The sequence below is a fragment of the Paramormyrops kingsleyae genome, chromosome 7 (genome assembly GCF_048594095.1).
Source record: "Paramormyrops kingsleyae isolate MSU_618 chromosome 7, PKINGS_0.4, whole genome shotgun sequence".
Taxonomy (NCBI): domain Eukaryota; kingdom Metazoa; phylum Chordata; class Actinopteri; order Osteoglossiformes; family Mormyridae; genus Paramormyrops; species Paramormyrops kingsleyae.
The window spans coordinates 23,648,799-23,667,737 of record NC_132803.1 but is presented as its reverse complement, the minus strand read 5'-3'; the positions used below and the strand labels follow the sequence as shown (position 1 = coordinate 23,667,737).

Below are 18,939 nucleotides of genomic sequence, written 5' to 3'. Positions count from 1 at the left end.
GCATGTCTGTTTAAGCTTTTCCTCCACCTGCTCCCAGGCCAGACCTGTGAGATCGATATCAATGAGTGTGTGAAGAACCCCTGCGACAACGGCGCCACCTGCCAGAACACCATAGGCGGGTACCAGTGCGCATGCAGACCGGGCTTCTCTGGGCACAACTGTGAGACCGACGTAGATGACTGCAAGCCGAGTGAGTACGGAGCTCTTCTGCGCGTGACGCTCAAGGCCCAGCGACAGAAAGTAGCCTGACCTTTGCACTTTCACTCCCCAGACCCCTGCAGCAATGGCGGCTTCTGCCGGGACGAGGTGGACGGCTTCGCCTGCGCCTGCCTGCCAGGCTTCCGAGGCCCCAAGTGCGAGGAGGACATCAACGAGTGCGACAGCAACCCCTGCAAGAACGGCGCCAACTGCACCGACTGTGTCAACAGCTACACCTGCACCTGTCTACCGGGCTTCAGCGGCATCCACTGTGAGAACAACACCCCCGACTGCACGGAGAGGTAGCTACTGCCGCCAATCAAACACTCTGGCCAATCAGATACTGTGGTCAGTCAAACACTCCAGCCAATCAGATGCTGTGGCCCATCAGACAGCTTCTTTCAGATTGCTGCGGTTACACACCAGTAAACTGGGTATCCGTGTTTCGCAGTTGGTCACTAATTATTATTGCAGGGTTTTATGATCACAATTAAGGTTACAAACTTATTTAAAAAAATCTCAGCAACCCTTGCTATTGGCTTGATTGTATTACATTCTTAATCTTCAATAAAGATTATAAATATAAAAAGTAATTGTAATACACAATAAATGCATTAATAATCTTTCTTATAATTGTAATTCTATTTCTTTATTAATATTATGGCAGTTTTTCCTCTGTGAGATCCTTCAGTGACGGCAGGAAAATACATTCATGTACTCAAAATCTTTTTTTTCTTTGATGGTCTCAAAATGACCTGCTCCTTGTCTAGCCCGTCATCCGGTCATCAGCCTGAGTGTATTCAAGCGGCACCTATGTAAGAGCTTCCTGTGCTGTGCTGACATGCTTGTTTGTCTGCCTGGTGTCGCTGACAGCTCCTGCTTTAATGGGGGCACCTGTGTGGACGGCATAAACGCCTTTACCTGTGTCTGCCCGTCCGGCTTCACCGGCATCTACTGTCAGTACGACATCAACGAGTGCAACTCCAGGCCCTGTCTGAACGGCGGCACCTGCCAGGACAGCTACGGGACCTACAAGTGCGCCTGTCCGCAGGGCTACACGGGACTCAACTGCCAGGTGGGGAGGGTCTGTGGGCTGCTGCTGGCTGCTGGGACTCCTCAACCACAGCTGGGGAGGGCGGTGGGGAGTGTAGATAGCTTCCTGCTGAATCTCTTCATCTTGGTTATAGAACTTGGTGCGCTGGTGTGACTCTTCACCTTGTAAGAATGGGGGCACCTGCTGGCAGAAGGGCACCTCCTACAGCTGTGGATGCCAGAGCGGCTGGACCGGCCTCTACTGCGACGTGCCCAGCGTCTCCTGCGAGGTGGCTGCCAAGCGACAAGGTAAACGCGCACTTTACTTCATGATGATCGGCAAGATATTTTCGAGTGCACCGATTGGCTGAGTCCTGTTGTCCCACCCCTTCCTGCCAGGTGTGGACGTGGCCCACCTGTGCAGAAACTCAGGCCAGTGCCTGGATGCAGGTAACACGCATTACTGCCACTGCCAGGCGGGCTACACGGGCAGCTACTGCGAGGAGCAGGTGGACGAGTGCTCGCCGAACCCATGCCAGAATGGTGCCACCTGCACCGACTATCTGGGAGGATATACCTGTGAGGTCAGTGCCTGCAGAACACTGGGCTCCTAAGTTGCTGACAGGGCTCCATGTCAAAAAAGCTTCAGTCATCTTGCCTGCTATATTAATGCCTGCTAACAGGATCCGCCGTTACGGTTTTGCTGCCCATGTTTATTTTATCACAGTTTATAATTTCATCTTCTGTTTGGAATCACAGGAAGCACCACCATTAATTTTCTGGCCCATGTTTCACAGTGTGTGCCCGGTTACCATGGCGTCAACTGCTCCATCGAAACCAACGAGTGCCTCTCACAGCCTTGCCAACACCGGGGCACCTGTATCGACCTGATCAATACCTACAAGTGCTCCTGTCCCCGGGGAACACAAGGTCAGCATCCCCCCCCCCCCCCCACCACCACCACCTGACCTCCTGCCTGCCACTCATGAAGCATCTCTCTCCAGTCTGAAATCATATTTATATATAAACAGATGATTTATTCCAAAATAAACAGTAATAGGGTGTAAATAGTTAACATGAACATGTACAGTGCTGTACATTAGGCTTCATATCCAGCAAGTAACTTTTTTCAGAACAGAAGAAATTCTTATTTTTTATTGTTATTATTTCATATTCTAATGTTATATATTTTTTAAGCAAATGTACACTTATTACCCAGATAAATAGCTTTAAACATTTTCTTTGTTGTCGTATATATGTATAGAAAATTCAATTGCAAAAGAAATGTTTAACAGAAACTAAAAGAATTAATGCTAAGTGATAATGAATCAAACAAAATGTTTTCACCCTTGTTCGGCCCCTGATCCTCAAAGGCCTTTTGTCTTTGCCTCTCGCACTGATGTCATGTCAATGTCCCCTCCCTTTATACTCCTCAGGTGTCCACTGCGAGATCAACGTGGACGACTGCACGCCCTTCATCCACCCAGTCACGCAGGAACCCAAGTGCTTCAACAACGGCCAGTGCGTGGATGGCGTGGGCGGGTACCACTGTGTGTGCCCACCGGGCTACGTGGGCGAGCGCTGCGAGGGCGACGTCAACGAGTGCCTGTCGGATCCATGCGACCCGCGCGGCACCTACAGCTGCGTGCAGCTGGCCAACAGCTACCGCTGCGAGTGCCGCACCGGCTACAAGGGTACGAGCCGCCGGCCCCCAAGATCCTGTGGCCCTGTGCCCCCCAAGATGGGCCCAATGTTCCAGAGACAGGCCCTGTGCCTCCCTGAGATGGGCCCTATGCTCCCCCAGCTCATGCCCACCTATACAAGCCCTATTCTTGCAATTGCCCACATCCTCCAAAATGGGCCCTACCTCTGTGATTGCCCTCCCAGCCCACGTCCCCCAAAACGGGCCCTACCTCTGTGATTGCCCCCCCAGCTCACGCCCCCCAAAATGGGCCCTACCTCTGTCATTGCCCTCCCAGCCCACGTCCCCCAAAATGGGCCCTATCTCTGTGATTATCCCCTTACTCCACACCCCGCAAAATGGGCCCTACCTCTGTGATTGCCCCCCCAGCCCACGCCCCCCAAAAATGGGCCCTTATATATTTATCATCAATCTTTACCTTTACACCTACCCACGGCATATGTCTGTGGAAGCATGTCTAATATAAACCCCCTGTGCCCCAGGTCAGCGTTGTGACAAGGTTTTCGATGGCTGCAAGGGGAGGCCCTGCCGCAACGGAGGTACCTGTGCCGTGGCAAGCAACACCCCCAACGGCTTCATCTGCAAGTGTCCCCCGGTAAGAACCCTTCAGGGCAATGCGCTGAATCCCGCCTGGGGTGTCAATACCCTTAATCCTCTGCTGCGGTTCACGGAGCGCATTTCATCTTAGGCTAGATAATAACTCGTATATGAACAAATCTGTTATATAAAGACGATTAACACAAATCGTATTGTCAGTCCTGTCATATATACACTATAGATTCATACCCATCTGTACATCCATCCATTTTCCATAATCAATGCAGGGTGATGGCTGTTTATGATACACATGTAGATTATATACAGTGGTGGGCAACGTTCTGCTAATTCGCTAATTAACCAAGTTAACTTTTTCGTTATTAGTGTTACCGCTAACTTTCAAAACCGTTAGCGGACCAATTCGCTCCCGCTAAATTTAGTCCTGCTAATTGTAAATCCGCTAACATTTTTTCACAGGCAAAGTGAATGAAGTTTGACAGGCAAAAACATTTGTAAACCCGAAAATCATACCTATTTGTTGCTGTCTGTTGTGAGAGTGTCTGCAGCAGTCTATGTGGCACGCTGTTGGCCGACTATGTGTAAACACAAGACGCGATTGGTCGATAACTTGTCGGATTTAAGGCAGTCTGGGCAAAACGTAAGTGGATGAAGATGAAGTCCATTTAGACTGGGTTACCATAAATTAGACAAGTTATCCAGCTAAGCAAGAAATAAAGATTTGTGATAAGTTGTCTGGGTGATCAAGAAGTCCTGCTTCATGATAGAGGCCGCTGGTTGTATTTTCCAGGTTCTGATTGACAGAGCTATAGACCAATAAACAGCTGAGACCCTCCTTCCTAGTTCTGGGTAAATGGCACCATGATTTTAGTCTCCAGTCTGCTTCACTGTGGCAAAATATCAGCATGGGCCAGTTGAGAAATAGGGCTTTTCTGACCAAAACGCCTGTTGTTCATAAACGGAATATCACAGAAAGAAAATTTTAATGTAGATTTATTCTGGAGACTGTAGTCCGAGAGATGGGATCTTCATTGTTAAATGAGTAAAAAAGTTTAGCTCTCTAGGTATATTTTTAAGGGTTTCATAGCCAAAAACCAAACCTAAACTAATTTTATATAATAAAAGTTAGCAATTAGCAATTTTCGTTAGCTGCCGCTAATTTTTTTGTGGTTTATCGGTTTACCAACTTTGGAATTAGCAGATTAGCGGTTATTGAAGCTAACTTTTTGGTTAGCTGTGCTCACCACTGATTTTATACATTTGTAGATTCAGCAGATACAAAATTCTTGTGAATTAAAGGTTGTAGATGTGTACAGGCCGTACAAATGAGATCTGTTCCTTGTATCTGTCTTTAATTCAGATTTGTAGGTATAATAATATAGTACATGTATTTCATGAAGTTTTTCCATTGTGTGTGTTCGTTATTATGAATCATTGTATTTAACTGAAATTGTTAATATAATAAGCTTTATGGCAGTGTGTTCCTAAGTACAAGTGTCTGTAAGTCGGATGTTTTGTAACCCAGTTACAAGATTGCCTGCATTTATGTTTGATCCCTACAGAGGTTTTATTTACTTATTTCACTTAGAAAACTGGTAGAACTTGGGCCTGTATGATGAACTTGTTGGTTAATTATATAACTGGTTTGGTTTAAGGTATCCTGATGTAAATGTACTTTATCTTTGTTCACTTACATTTAGACCAGTCTACCCTAAATCTGATATGTTATCTTCCTAACCCAGAAATCTGTATCCTTGACTAATTTGGCTAGGGATTCCCATACATCTGCATATGCAAATGTGTGCGTTTCATTAAACAGTGAAAATGTGTTTAGTCAGTTACCTGATGCTTTAATCCAATGCAAATTACAGTAGAGGGAAAGGTTATTATTTATATATGCTGCTTTGGGTTTGAACCCACAACCTTTACGTTAGTAGCACAATGCATTGCTAAGTGCTGCTATCCTGCTCAGGGATACACGGGATCCACCTGCGAGTACGACGCCCGTTCCTGCGGCAGCCTGCACTGCCGCAATGGGGGTACCTGCATCTCAGGCCAGAAGAGCCCACGCTGCCTGTGCCCGGTGGCATACACCGGCCCTGAGTGCCAGTACCCGGTGGACAGCCCCTGCAACTCGGGCCCCTGCTACAACGGCGGTACGTGCCAGTACACCGCAGAAGCACCGCACTTCCGCTGCGTCTGCCCCGCCAACTTCAACGGGCTCCTCTGCCACATCCTGGACTACACGTTCCGGGGCGGCCCGGGCAGCGACATCACGCCGGCGCCTGAGGTGCCGGAGAGCTGCAAGGTGGCGCAGTGCGAGGGTCGCCAAGGCAACAAGGTCTGCGACGGCCTGTGCAACAACCATGCGTGCAGCTGGGACGGCGGCGACTGCTCGCTCAACTTTGACGACCCCTGGAAGAACTGCTCGGCCGCGCTGCAGTGCTGGCGATATTTCAACGACAGCAAGTGCGACAAACAGTGCGACAACGCTGGCTGCCTCTACGACGGCTTCGACTGCCAGGACCAGGAGGGCCAGTGCAAGTGAGTTTGCTCTCCCCGCTGCCCACCTTGGTACAGCAGTAGCTGATCTCAAGTCCCATTTTTAACTTGTGCTTAAGAAAGTTATCACAGGACAGGAGGTTGTAGGTTCAAGTCCCATTGAGACACTAGCAATGGTGTCTGTAATTAACCTTTATATTTCCACACACTACATAAAGTTCTGGGCTCGTATATCAGCATTCATGCAAGGATTGCAGACATTCTGAAGGTCACATGGTGCCGTACTCCATATGAGGGCTTTGATATTTATACTGGTGGGTGTTTCCATTAATTTGTCACCCCCCACCCTATGCACCTTTAGTAATTTGCCAAGTTAAGTCTATGGAAATATTAGTGCAAATACCAGAATAATTATCTCATACCTGCTTGTTCATCTATGTTTGTCAATCAAAACTCACGATCACCAAGACCCTGTCATTTGTAGTTTTTGAGCAAAACGAAACTGAACCTGAGGTTAACGATGTGTGTTTTATTCATTTACACTGCATTGACCAGTAGTATTGCATGTCTCCCAGCCCCCTGTATGACCAGTACTGCAAAGACCACTATGCAGACGGCCACTGTGACCAGGGCTGCAACAACGGCGAGTGCGAGTGGGACGGCCTGGACTGCGCGAGCGACCTTCCAGAGCGACTGGCTGTAGGCCACCTGGTGCTGGTGGTGCACATCCCACCTGAGCAGCTGAAGAGCAACCTGTCGACGTTCCTGCGCGAGCTCAGCCGCGTCATCCACACCAACGTGGTGTTCCGGCGTGACGCTAACGGCCAGCCCATGATCTACCCATACTACGGCAGCGAGCAGGAGCTGCGCAAGCATCGCATCAAGCGCTCGGCAGACCCCGCCGGCTGGGCCCAACTCCCTGGCGACATCCTCGACAGGGTGCAGGCGTCCGTGTATGCCGGGCTGGACGTGCGCCGCCGCCGCGAGCTGGACCCCACGCAAGTCAAGGGGTGGGTCACATGACTGGTTTCTTTGATGCTGATTGGTTAACATCTGCAGTCAACGCTAAGCTGGCTAAGCTAAGCCCCTCTTCTGCTCCCACACAGCTCTGTGGTCTACCTGGAGATCGACAACCGCCAGTGTATCCAGCAGTCCAAAGACTGCTTCGAGAGCGCAACGGATGTGGCGGCCTTCCTGGGCGCGCTGGCGTCCAGCGGCAACCTGAACGTGCCCTACTACATCGAAGCTGTCTCCAGTGAGTACTCATGGCACATGGTCTACTACCTAGGCACCTAACTAGCCAGTGGTACGAATTCCCCCTAAGGCAGCACCCGCACTGCATGTCTCCATTGGTGTTTCTCAATACAAAGAACGCAAAGACCCTACTTGTGGTCTTGGCAAGAGTGGTCTTGCTAACTTGCCTCCCACGAATGAACTTGAGGAACAATGAATCACGGGAGTCCTTCATATTTGAGGTGGGGCAAGTACAACATCCATGGATTTTTACTGTCCTCTGCACTTCTGTTCTTGAGAATTGGAACCGGTCTTCAGCAATGGAAGATGATGTAAAACGGGTACAGGAGATCACGTGCAGTCAAATACAGATATTGAGATTCACTCCATGTTTCCACCTTCCAGCACCTGTCTCGCACAGGGAGATCTTACTCAACTTCACCCCATGTTTTCCCCTCATCAGTGAAAGACACTGTGGCTATGCGTGTAATTGACTTTCCTCTACATTGACATCCGAACCTCCATGTTTTGGGCCCCTGCGCACACTAATAGCTGCAAATAATCAGAACCCAGATTTCCACTTCCCATCCCATCCCATGATCACGGACCACTGCATCCCTCACTTAGTGCGGCGTAAATACCAGGACTTAATTCATCTCCAAGGGTTTGCCTGGTGAATTTATTTATTTTTTTCATTTCAAAATCGTTAGTGGGGGGTGGGGGTGGAGAAAAAGGAGAAATTGATCGAGGAGAGCTCTAGAAGTTGCGAGACTTTGTTATCTCTCAAATCCAAATAAATCCCCTGTCTTTACAGCTTAAAGTGTGCGCGGTAATTTGAGGTTGGTTAATCTCTCACTTTCCCCCTTAAAGAAGATGCTGTGAAGTCAGACGCCGGGTACTGAGCGGGAGGAAGGGGCGGCTCTCATGAGCGGGGCCGGTTTGCGGCTCTGATCATTCGCCAAGGTCTGGCCCATTCGCGGTGCGGCCGAATAGGAGGTCGGCTCCTGCGCCTGACGATGGCATCTCTCCCCCCGGCAGGTGAGAACGACAGCCAGCCGCCCAGCGAACTCTACCCCATCTACCTGGCGCTGGCGGCACTGGCGCTGCTGGCGGTTGCCGCCGCCGGCGTGGTGGCGTCCCGGAAGCGGCGCCGCGAACATGGACAGCTCTGGTTCCCCGAGGGCTTCAAGGTTGGTGAGCCGGGCAAGAAGAAGAGGAGGGAGCCAGTCGGGGAAGATTCCGTGGGGCTGAAGTGAGTCACGTCGTCGTTTGGTGCGTCTGTAGCTTTGCGATTGGACTGATTGCTCTAGAGCAGCATTTGGGGGACCTTGGTGCCTTAAGGAAGCTCGTTAGATCCTTGTTAATGGCTGATGTTGCTAGAATGTTCCATCAGACTCACTGGATCAAGGGGATGAATCATTTGCATCTTCGCCCACCAACCAACCACCGTGACAGAGTTGAACCCGAACTCGTCCCTCCGGGGGAGTCACTAATTGCGTCTCTCCGTTCCGGAACAGGCCACTGAAGAACTCCTCGGACATGTCCCTTATGGACGACAACCAGAACGAGTGGGGCGAGGTGGAGCCATCCAGCATCAAGCGCTTCAGGGTAGGAGTCTGTCTGTCAGTGGGGCTCCTCAGGAGGGAGGAGGGAGAGGAGGTGCAGGGCATGTAAAGCCGGACCGAGTGTTATTCTGGTGCTTTTCTGGGGAATTGCACCGGCACATCCTAGGAACAGTAATCAATACACTGGGGGACAGGGATGAGTTGTGAGAAATGTGTCGTTAGGTGATTTCGTCGTTACGTGAACGTTGTAGAATGTAGAGTGTACTTACATGCTATGTGTAACACGGCATATTGTGTTACAGTAAACTGATTTTATAATAAGATAGAGTACCCTCTAAAATAACGATAAAACGTACAGAATAGTGAATACATAAACCAGTAACATTTTGTTTATTATCATTATACGATCCGTCGTTGACCATTAAGCGGTGCATGATTGTATTGGTTTTAATTATCAGTGGTCATTATAGAAATATTTCACATACAATAAAAATATTTCTGTAAGCCAAATGCAAGTAAAATAGGTTTGCTGGATGGATGTGTGTTTATTTATTTGTGACTATACTTGTGGTTCAGTGTTCCGTGTCCTGATTGGATAGAATACTGTGTGTTTGTTTGTGTTCATATGTTCAATGTGGTTCCGTGTCCTGACTGGATAGAATACTGTGTGTTTGTTTGACTGGGTTCCACATGACGGTATGATTTGGTGGGTGTGGATGCCTTCTGTTTTCTAAATGTGGGATGTTTTTTTTTTAACAACCACCTTGCTCGTCTTCCTCAGTTCGAAGAGCAGGCGATACTGGACCAGGACGATCAGATGGACCATCGGCAGTGGACCCAGCAGCACCTCGATGCGGCTGACCTCCGCATCTCCTCCATGGCGCCCACACCCCCGCAGGGCGAGATCGATAACGACTGCATGGACGTTAACGTCCGTGGCCCAGGTGGGCAGCCTCTCCGCCCCACTCCCCCTTCCCCACAGGTCTCGGGTCACATGGCCTTCGCCGGCACTGAGCGCGTGCAGTCAGTGGGCGTAGACTGAGCCCTGAGCCCTCAGGGCACGAAGGTGAAGATCAAAGCACCGGCTGGTGCCCCCTGGGACAAGCTGCACCGTTCGTTCCCCCCTGTAATCCTGCCTCTGACACCCCCTCCATGCTTTTATTAATGAAACAACACCAGGATCGTTAAGTAAAGCGCTTCGGGAAGTGTGTTTGCTGTCCAGATCGATGCCCCCTGCTCCCGTCGGTGCTCCTACGGAGGGTCGGTGTGCAGGGATCAAACCTGCGGAAATGCGGGGAGGACGTCTTTCGGAGGGGGGAGACAGACCTGCCCTTTGCACCCAGCTGCCTGGGTCCCTGAGAAACCTGGAACCCCCCTTTAATGTTTCTGAAGCAATTTAAAAAAATCCCTTTATCTGAATCTTAGTTAGAAAATCCAACACAGCTGAAAAAAAACAAAAGGTTCAAACATGCGATAGTTTCTCCCAGATGATGGTGATGTGCACCCCCCCACCCCCAAAGTGTCTGTCCTGCCTTGCATGCCCTGGTGCTGACGTGCCTCTCTCCCCCGCCCTTGCAGACGGCTTCACTCCGCTGATGATCGCGTCCTGCAGTGGCGGGGGCCTGGAGACTGCCAACAGCGAGGAGGACGAGGATGCCTCGGCCAGCGTGATCTCCGACTTCATCTACCAGGGAGCCAACCTGCACAACCAGACGGACCGCACCGGCGAGACCGCCCTGCACCTGGCCGCCCGCTACGCCCGTTCCGATGCCGCCAAGCGGCTGCTGGAGTCCAGTGCGGACGCCAACGTCCAGGACAACATGGGGCGCACGCCACTGCATGCCGCCGTGGCTGCCGATGCCCAGGGCGTCTTCCAGGTGCGACCCATGTGCAGTCAGACCAAAGTAATCGCACCCAGAAAAGGGGGGTGCGGTAAGTGGGCTTGAGGCCTGTAGGTGACCAATCACAGTGTGTTTGGTGTTCAGTGTCGAATTAGCAAGGCAGGACTGGGCTGTTTCCTCCTGTTTACAGTTTGTTAAATATAGCCATTATCTATTGTTATCCATTACCTATGCAGCCTATTAGCTATATTTTAACTCTTTGACTATTAAACTGGGTATGTTACATCATGCAGTGAAAAAATACTAAATATCTAAATATATGACTGTGTCCCATAATGTCTGACAATAGACAGAGAGCAGCATTGGGTATAGTTGGTATATATGAAAGATGCTATTTAATTACTTCGGTATGTGCTGTAGTGCTTTATAACAGAGGTACAGCAGCATTAGGTACAGTAGATAAAGTAGAAACATCATATCAGCATTTAGCTAGTTTTATTATTTTATAATACGAAAAGGCACCATTTAAATGTTATTCCCGTCTGTGGGTATGACAGCATCAGGCACCAGTAGGTCCAGTTGCCCCGCTGCCCCGTAACCAACCCGTGGCTCGTTGCAGATCCTGATCCGGAACCGCGCTACGGACCTGGATGCCCGCATGCACGACGGCACCACGCCGCTGATTCTGGCGGCCCGGCTGGCAGTGGAAGGCATGGTGGAGGAGCTCATCAACTGCCACGCCGATGCCAACGCCGTGGATGACTTTGGTACGCCACTCGTAGACTGGCGCAGTGCTGTCAGGAGATTTCATCCTGCCGTACACTGGCGCAGTGCTGTCAGGAGATTTCATCCTGCCGTACACTGGCGCAGTGCATTTCATCCCGCCATTCATTTATAGGCACACGCCGTACAGCAACAACAGCAACAAAAATAATAACAATAATAATTATCATTATTATTATTACAATGTGAGCCTATAAATGAATGGCTGGATGAAATAATCATCATCATAATAATAATTATTATTACTATACTTGTGTCCATGAGGAACCCTGGGCTTTGGCTCTGTATTAGAAGTGTTTTGACCCTAATCGCCCCCCCAGGTAAGTCTGCACTCCACTGGGCTGCCGCCGTGAACAACCTGGACGCAGCGATGGTGCTGCTGAAGAACGGAGCCAACAAAGACATGCAGAACAACAAGGTATCAGAACCCTCACACACACCTCATGATTCGGGGAGTCTCTGCTATAGCCTCCCCCCCCTGTTAGCTGCACATGTCGCTGTTTAAGCTCCTCTTGGAGAAGATTCCCCAGTACTGGTTACCTTTGACCTCGTATGAGTCTCTGCATTTCATTTACTTGCTTGCTTGATATTTTTATCCAAAGCAACGTACAGTAGGGGAAGGGCTACAATTTATGTGCTCTCCGCGGGATTTGAACCCATGACCCTTGTGTTTTCAGTGTGACTCCTTCAGTAAGCACACAGGGCTACGCTGCTCACTGCCTCCGTGTCTCCCCCCCCCCCCCCCCCCACCCCACCTCAGGAGGAGACGCCGCTGTTCCTCGCTGCCAGAGAGGGCAGCTACGAGACGGCCAAGGTCCTGCTGGATCACTTCGCCAACCGTGAGATCACGGACCACATGGACAGGCTGCCGCGGGACATCGCGCAGGAGCGCATGCACCACGACATTGTGCGCCTCCTCGACGAGTACAACCTGGTGCGCAGCCCCACCGTGCACAACGGGCACATGGGCGCCACCCTCTCGCCGCCGCTCTGCTCCCCCGGCAGCTACCTCATTGGCGGCAAGACCCCCATCCAGGGCAAGAAGGTCCGCAAGCCGGGGGCCAAGGCTGTCAGCTGCAAGGACGGCAAGGACCTGAAGGGGCGCAGGAAGAAGGCGGACTGCAAGGGCGGCCTGCTGGACAGCTCGGCTGCGCTCTCCCCCGTGGACTCGCTGGAGTCGCCACACGGCTACCTGTCCGACGTGTCGTCGCCGGCCATGATGGCTTCGCCGTTCCAGCCGTCTCCGTCGGTGCCGCTTAGCCACATGCAGGGCATCCCTGAGGCCCACATGGCCGTCGGGCACCTGGCGCTGGCGCCCAAGCAGGACCTGGGCCGGGCGGCTTTCGACCCGGTGCCCATGCGCCTCTCCCACCTGCCCACGCCCAGCCCCAGCACCTCTGGCCCCATGGGCCTGCCGATGGGCTCTGGCGGCACCGTGGGCGCTGACTGGGTCTCTTGCCCGCACCCTGGCACGGCCCAGCAAGGCCAGTTCAACCCCATGAGGAACGCCACAAGTCAGGTGGCCCTACACCAAGCCAGCCCCACCATGCAGCACGGCATGATGGTGCCCCTGCACATAGCCCCCACCCTCTCCCAGATGATGAGCTACCAGGGCGTGCCAGGAGGGGCCCACCTCGCCACACAGCCCCACCTCATGCAGCAGCTGCAGCACCAGCAAAGCGTGCAGCAGCCTCCCAGCATCCAGCTGCAGCACCAGAACTCCAGCACTGCCACCCTCAACCAGAATTTCATCAGCGGCGAATTAAACCAGTCAGACCTGCAGCCTGGACTGGTGGGCACCATGTCCATGCATACCATCCTGCCCCAGGAGACCCAAATCATACCCTCCTCACTCAACCAGGCTGTGCCCAGCACCCAGTTCCTCACCCCGCCCTCTCAGCATAGCTACTCCGCCCCCATGGACAACACCCCCAATCATCAGCTGCAGGTGCCCGACCATCCCTTTCTGACCCCCTCCCCTGGATCTCCAGACCAATGGTCGAGTTCCTCCCCACATTCCAATATGTCCGATTGGTCAGAGGGCATCTCCAGTCCTCCAACCAGCATGCAGCCACAGATAGGACATATTCCAGATCAGTTCAAGTAAGGAGACCATGTACTTCCTTAGTCAAGGTGGACAGCTCATGTAAAAATCATTCAAAAGCACTCCTTTCAAAACAATCTAATAAATAAACGAAAAATAAGATTTTTTTTATAGCGAAGAGGGAGCAGATTGGACTAAAGAAACCCCTTTTATATGATTTTATACTAATAACAGTAATTATGTTGCATTCATTTTATATTTATTTATGTACTTTATGTTGGAAAATGACACAATGTCTTATTTATGTTTTATTGTGTTTTCTGGTAAAGGAATCTTTGGGGCCAAAGATGTCAGGCCTGAGACCAGGAGGGGCAATGATGCTTTTTAAAGAAAAATAAGGGAACATTTTCTATGGTCGTGCTTTTCTCTGCAACATAAAAGAGATTAACATTAACACTGGTATTTATTGGCATCTTAAATTGTTACTGTAATTGGATAAAACACAGATCTCTCCTCTCCCTCTCCTCCTGTTTGTTAACTGTGTGATACTTTATAAATTTATGTAAAAAATGTACTATGAATACTTTTTGTTTTTTTGACTGTTTTATATCGTTTTGTGTTTCAGTATTAACTAGATTTATATTAGTCTTTTAACATAAAGTAGATCAGACTTGCTTTGTTTCTCAGAACCAGATCAGATGCTTTATTACTGTCGTCACTGCACACAGGTATATTCAATTACTCACCGTTAGCCAGAACTACATCTGTATATCTAGGGAAAGATTACACATTTGGTGGTCAGTATATCTTTGGCCAGAATGTGGGACTGTATTTGTGACTGGTGGCAGCCCTGGTGTGAATGGAAAAAAAGCCTCCCTTCAATAAAGAGACTGATGAACAATAAAAGAATACAGAGGCTGGTTATAGGCCTCTGCTTTGACTTTCTGAAATCTGGCAAATTTTGTCACGCCTTCACAGATGTTAGTCATTCGCGCTTTAAATGAATGGACTTGTGACCGTTTCATTGATGTGTAAATAATGTTAAAATGAGATTTTGTTTCAGAAATCTTTAAGTCTTATATGTGTTGTGTCAATGTGAAGTGTCACTATAATAAGGTTTTTTTTTCTTACACAGAAACATTGTATGTTACTCAGTGGTACCTGAGTTACATATAAATATATAACTGTAAAACACAGGGGTGTGTGGAACTCCTATAGTTAAAGAATAACAGAAGATTCTGTGGCTATATAAATCAGAATGTAGTGATTTGCTTTGTAAGATACTCTGAGTATCCTGGGGTTGGGGGCAGAAACAATGTATGAATGTGGCATCATTTGGAAGCAGGACAGAATGTTGTTAGGTGTGGGCTCTAACCGTCACAATAGGCCATGGGACATGTAATATAAGTGATTTTTAAAACAGTGACTTACCTGCAAAGTTGTAGTTTGCGGAAAGGAAATAAGTAAAATGTCAACTTCTTTGTAAAGTCTTTCGCAATACAATAAAGGCACCATTTTGGATCAAGATTTTACTGCTATCAGCTGTGTGGATTATTCACTCTGTACTGGTTCAGATCAATTAATTCTGCATACCCTTTTCTTCCACAAAAAGATCAATATTAGCACACTTGTTTATTTAAAAAAAATCATTTATGTTCCCTTAGTAACATACCTCTTTATCTAAAGCAGTGTACTATTGATTAAGCAGGGTCAGCGTCTTCCTGGGGTGAGGGGCCTTAGGGGCCACACCCAGGGGCCCGATGATGGCATCACTCTGCCAATCACAGGATTTCAGCTGTTGACCTTCTGGGTACAGGCCCTGCAACCTAACCCTCAGAGCCCCGTGCCCAGTCAGACTATTTTCCGTTCTGCATGGTCACAGCAGAGTGTGAGTAATAATACTGACACTTTATTGATCCCTGTGACACAGATATAGATGACAGGAAGCTTGGCAGGGAAGGGCAGACACCCGCAAAGGCAGCAACAGGGATGGGGGTTTAGGGCCTAACGCTGACTCAGGGAGACACCCTGGGCATAGACTCTACCAGGGTAAAGCTGTGAGTAGGAGCCCAGCACACAGCCCAACAGGGGAAAGGCTACCGTCATGCCGGCGGGGCACGGTGCGGGCATGAAGCGGGCATGGAGCGGGCATGAAGCAGGCGACAGTCCACTTTGCAGCTCCAAGACAACGGAGGAGTTTATTAAGGAAAGTGAGTAAAAAATATCTAGGGAAACCACAAATAACTAGAAGACACCAGAGGATGGACATAAACGGGGAGCAGAAACAGGCAAAGTAACAGCACACATTCTAACACAACAACCCTGAAGGAATAAATACAGGTAGGAACGTAAACCGAACCGGGTAATGAAGAAGCAGGAGTGAAAGATGAAACAATTAACCAGGCACAGGACAATGAGAAATCAGGGGGAACAATCAACAATCACGAGGCACAGAGAAACGGCAAAGGCGTGAATCTAAACCCAATCAAAAACCAAAGCAGAAGGCAAACCACAAACTGGCAAGAAGACAACAAACAGAGAAGAAACACGAGAACAAAAACCTAATAAATACAAATGAAGAAAGGAGGCTGGTTTCAAACACACGAGCACAAAGCTTATAGCTGCATGTTCAGCCCACAGCACTACGCAGCAGGCTAGCAAGCAGGGGAGACACACTAAGGACTTGAAGGACAAGAGGCCAGCTGGAGAACAGGATGGCCAGCGACACCTGCTGGTCAAACAGGGATGCGACACGAAGGGCAGGGATGGCTGGGCGCTGACCCTGACTGCTACCCACTGATGTACTTAGGCAAGTATTTTACCATAGCAATCTAAACTCTTCTTGTAACTATTTTCATGCAGTAGCCATATAAAATGTTTTGCATCCTTATCTAAAAAGGTATTAACAGGCCCATAAGATGTATACAAGGATTGTGCTCAGTGATATTAAATTATTTGGAGCATGTCATTTGGTTCAGCATTACTTTCATACCAAGATAAATACTAACAAGTACATTTCCCCCACTCTGTGAGTAATATGACCCAAAACTGCTCTGAGCAAGTGTTGTGAGGCATTAATATTATTTGCCTTTTGTCGCCCCCATGTGGACATGCTCATAAAAGACTTTAGTACAAACAGCCTTTGTAATTTTGAGTGTAAAACGGTTAAAATGGCTGAAATTATGCCATTATAAATTGGTTCCAAGTCGCTGAATTGTACCAGCCTTTAAAAAGAAAATGAAAACGTTATACTAAAACTATTTAACTGTGTGCTATATAGTGAAGTTCAGATCTTTAGTTATTTTCAGTTACAGTATTTAGCAATTACCCCCACCTGGGGCTGGCCTGTTTAAGTCCTCTCTCCCTATTCCCCAAATTCCTACAGAATGATGTGCTAGTAGTTAGCTGTGGTCCTGATGCTCACTGAGGTGTTCTTGTTGGATGCTCACTCTTTCCTAATGCTTGGTAAGCGTCACGTGAATAGCTAAATGAAAATGCTGGTCAATTCCACCATTTAAGGTAGGAGCAGTTTTTGAAAATGCAAGACAAAGGAGTGATTTTATAGTTTCAGATACTGCACTCACAGAAAGCCTTGCCATGCTTCCTTAATTCAGTAAAAATATTGCAAAATTGGTTTAATATCAAAAATCATTACTTTAATTTGTCTATAAAAATATATATCACAATAGAAACAAGTATTTTAAGTAAAATGTTCATTTCAAGTATTAATAAGCCCAACTCATAGTTCTAAAAGAGCTGTCTTAAAAAGTTCATTGACAAGCAGTCGTTCGTAATTTAGATTTTCTGTGAGCACTGTAATTATGAGGGGAAAATGTAGTATTTGTAAGATTTATCTGCTGTATGTGCTTTTTCAAGGATCATTGCAGACCCAAATGAGAAATACTGAAAGTCAAACCAGGGGCGCTGCTAGGATCTTACAACATCAGCTGCTCAGCCCAGAGGCCGAATTTGTCCGAGGGTCGTCATATTGAGTTCTGTGTCTCTCTGACGTTATGAGGATGGGACTGATACAATGTATGCAATTCTAAAAATGAGAGCATGGTTGTTAAAACACCTGAGCCAAACCAACCGTTTGGGACTCATTTGCATTCATGTGGGGCTGCAGCCTCATGATCCAGCCTCCTGCAGGCTCAGTCCCTTTCCTGTGCTGTGATTGGCCGATGGGGATCAGCTCCCAGGACACCCATCAGAATAGAGGGTGCAGCTGGGCTGAACACCCTCTGAAGCACATTGGATATTGGAATAGGTCTGGCCATTACCGTACCTTATTGGTTATGCTGTACCCTGTATGCCTAGGGCTGGCCTGGGGTCCCCCGCAATTAATTTTGCTGAGCTTGTGTGGGGAGGGGGGGGGGGGCACATACCCCCCACAACACATTTTGCTGGCCCACAAACCCATCCGCCCACTGGGAAAATGCTCGGTATGCCAGATGGCCAGTCCAGGCCCACTCCTAGCTTCTTTACTCAGTTTGTGATAACCAGGTAATATGCCTGGTGTTCCTAAGGGTCAAACTGGAGCACAGAGCTCAGACCACGAAGCTGTTATGTCATCAGAATGATACGCATTGGCTCACATTCATTCTGTCCATGTGCTGGGGAATCAGCTAGCTGTCATGTACTGTAGGAGCTCCACTATTCTAAAGTAAAATGATGGGGGACGTTTTAGGCTCTGGGTGGGAAAGTAACTCACTGGGCAGCAGAATTGCCTCACACATCTAGGGCTGGAATCTTGCTTCTACTCTCCGTTTATGTGACAGGGTTGCCATATTTGGTCAGTTGGCTGGAGTGGGATTTTTACAAGTCTGCACGCACATGCACATGCATTTACACGTATCTAACAGTTTTATTACATTGTAAATAGTTTGTAAGGTTTACAAACTGCCCCAACACTTTTGACGTAGCTGATTTTAGGTCTATAATGGAATAATATAGATTTGCTGTAGGATTCCTTGTATGACCGTGAGAGTCTGAAAGTGTGAGTGCCATGCCAGATGCCTGAGAGTGTATAATCTGGTATCCCAGGTGTATGATCTGGCATCCCAGGTGTATGATCTGGCATCCCAGGTGTGTGATCTGGCATCCCAGGTGTGTCTCCTGGCATCCAAGATATGTGACCTGGCATCCCAGGTGTGTGATCTGGCATCCCAGGTGTATGATCTGGCATCCAAGATATGTGTCCTGGCATCCCACGTGTGTGATCTGGCATCCCAGGTGTATGATCTGGCATCCAAGATATGTGTCCTGGCATCCCACGTGTGTGATCTGGCATCCCAGGCGTGTGATCTGGCATCCTGGACAGGATGCCCCCTGCCTGGGAATGGACTCCAGGCCCAGATAACCGGTTAAAAGATAACATTGTGCTGATATCCAGATTGTGCCATTGCAGCACCGCTGGTCCTGATGAACTCTGCTCTCCAGCCGCTGGCATGTGGTTTCCAGCTGCATGGCGAGCTCTCCTCTGTA

At 48.8% G+C, this 18,939-nt stretch overlaps 1 protein-coding gene across 1 annotated transcript in view; it reads left to right on the top strand.

The window, feature by feature from the left end:
* notch1a (notch receptor 1a) overlaps nt 1-14,982 on the top strand; it is a 38,792-nt gene extending 23,810 nt beyond the window's left edge. The window contains exons 17-34 of the mRNA XM_072714551.1: nt 38-190; nt 272-500; nt 1,072-1,273; nt 1,386-1,539; nt 1,630-1,814; nt 2,028-2,160; nt 2,667-2,924; nt 3,415-3,527; nt 5,460-6,031; nt 6,565-6,999; nt 7,096-7,244; nt 8,261-8,474; nt 8,740-8,830; nt 9,569-9,731; nt 10,366-10,664; nt 11,248-11,395; nt 11,732-11,829; nt 12,172-14,982. Of these exons, the coding sequence (XP_072570652.1) occupies nt 38-190; nt 272-500; nt 1,072-1,273; nt 1,386-1,539; nt 1,630-1,814; nt 2,028-2,160; nt 2,667-2,924; nt 3,415-3,527; nt 5,460-6,031; nt 6,565-6,999; nt 7,096-7,244; nt 8,261-8,474; nt 8,740-8,830; nt 9,569-9,731; nt 10,366-10,664; nt 11,248-11,395; nt 11,732-11,829; nt 12,172-13,518 (4,943 nt within the window). The 3' untranslated portion in view covers nt 13,519-14,982. The remainder of the gene's footprint in view (nt 1-37; nt 191-271; nt 501-1,071; nt 1,274-1,385; nt 1,540-1,629; nt 1,815-2,027; nt 2,161-2,666; nt 2,925-3,414; nt 3,528-5,459; nt 6,032-6,564; nt 7,000-7,095; nt 7,245-8,260; nt 8,475-8,739; nt 8,831-9,568; nt 9,732-10,365; nt 10,665-11,247; nt 11,396-11,731; nt 11,830-12,171) is intronic.
* The last annotated feature ends 3,957 nt before the right edge of the window (nt 14,983-18,939 follow it).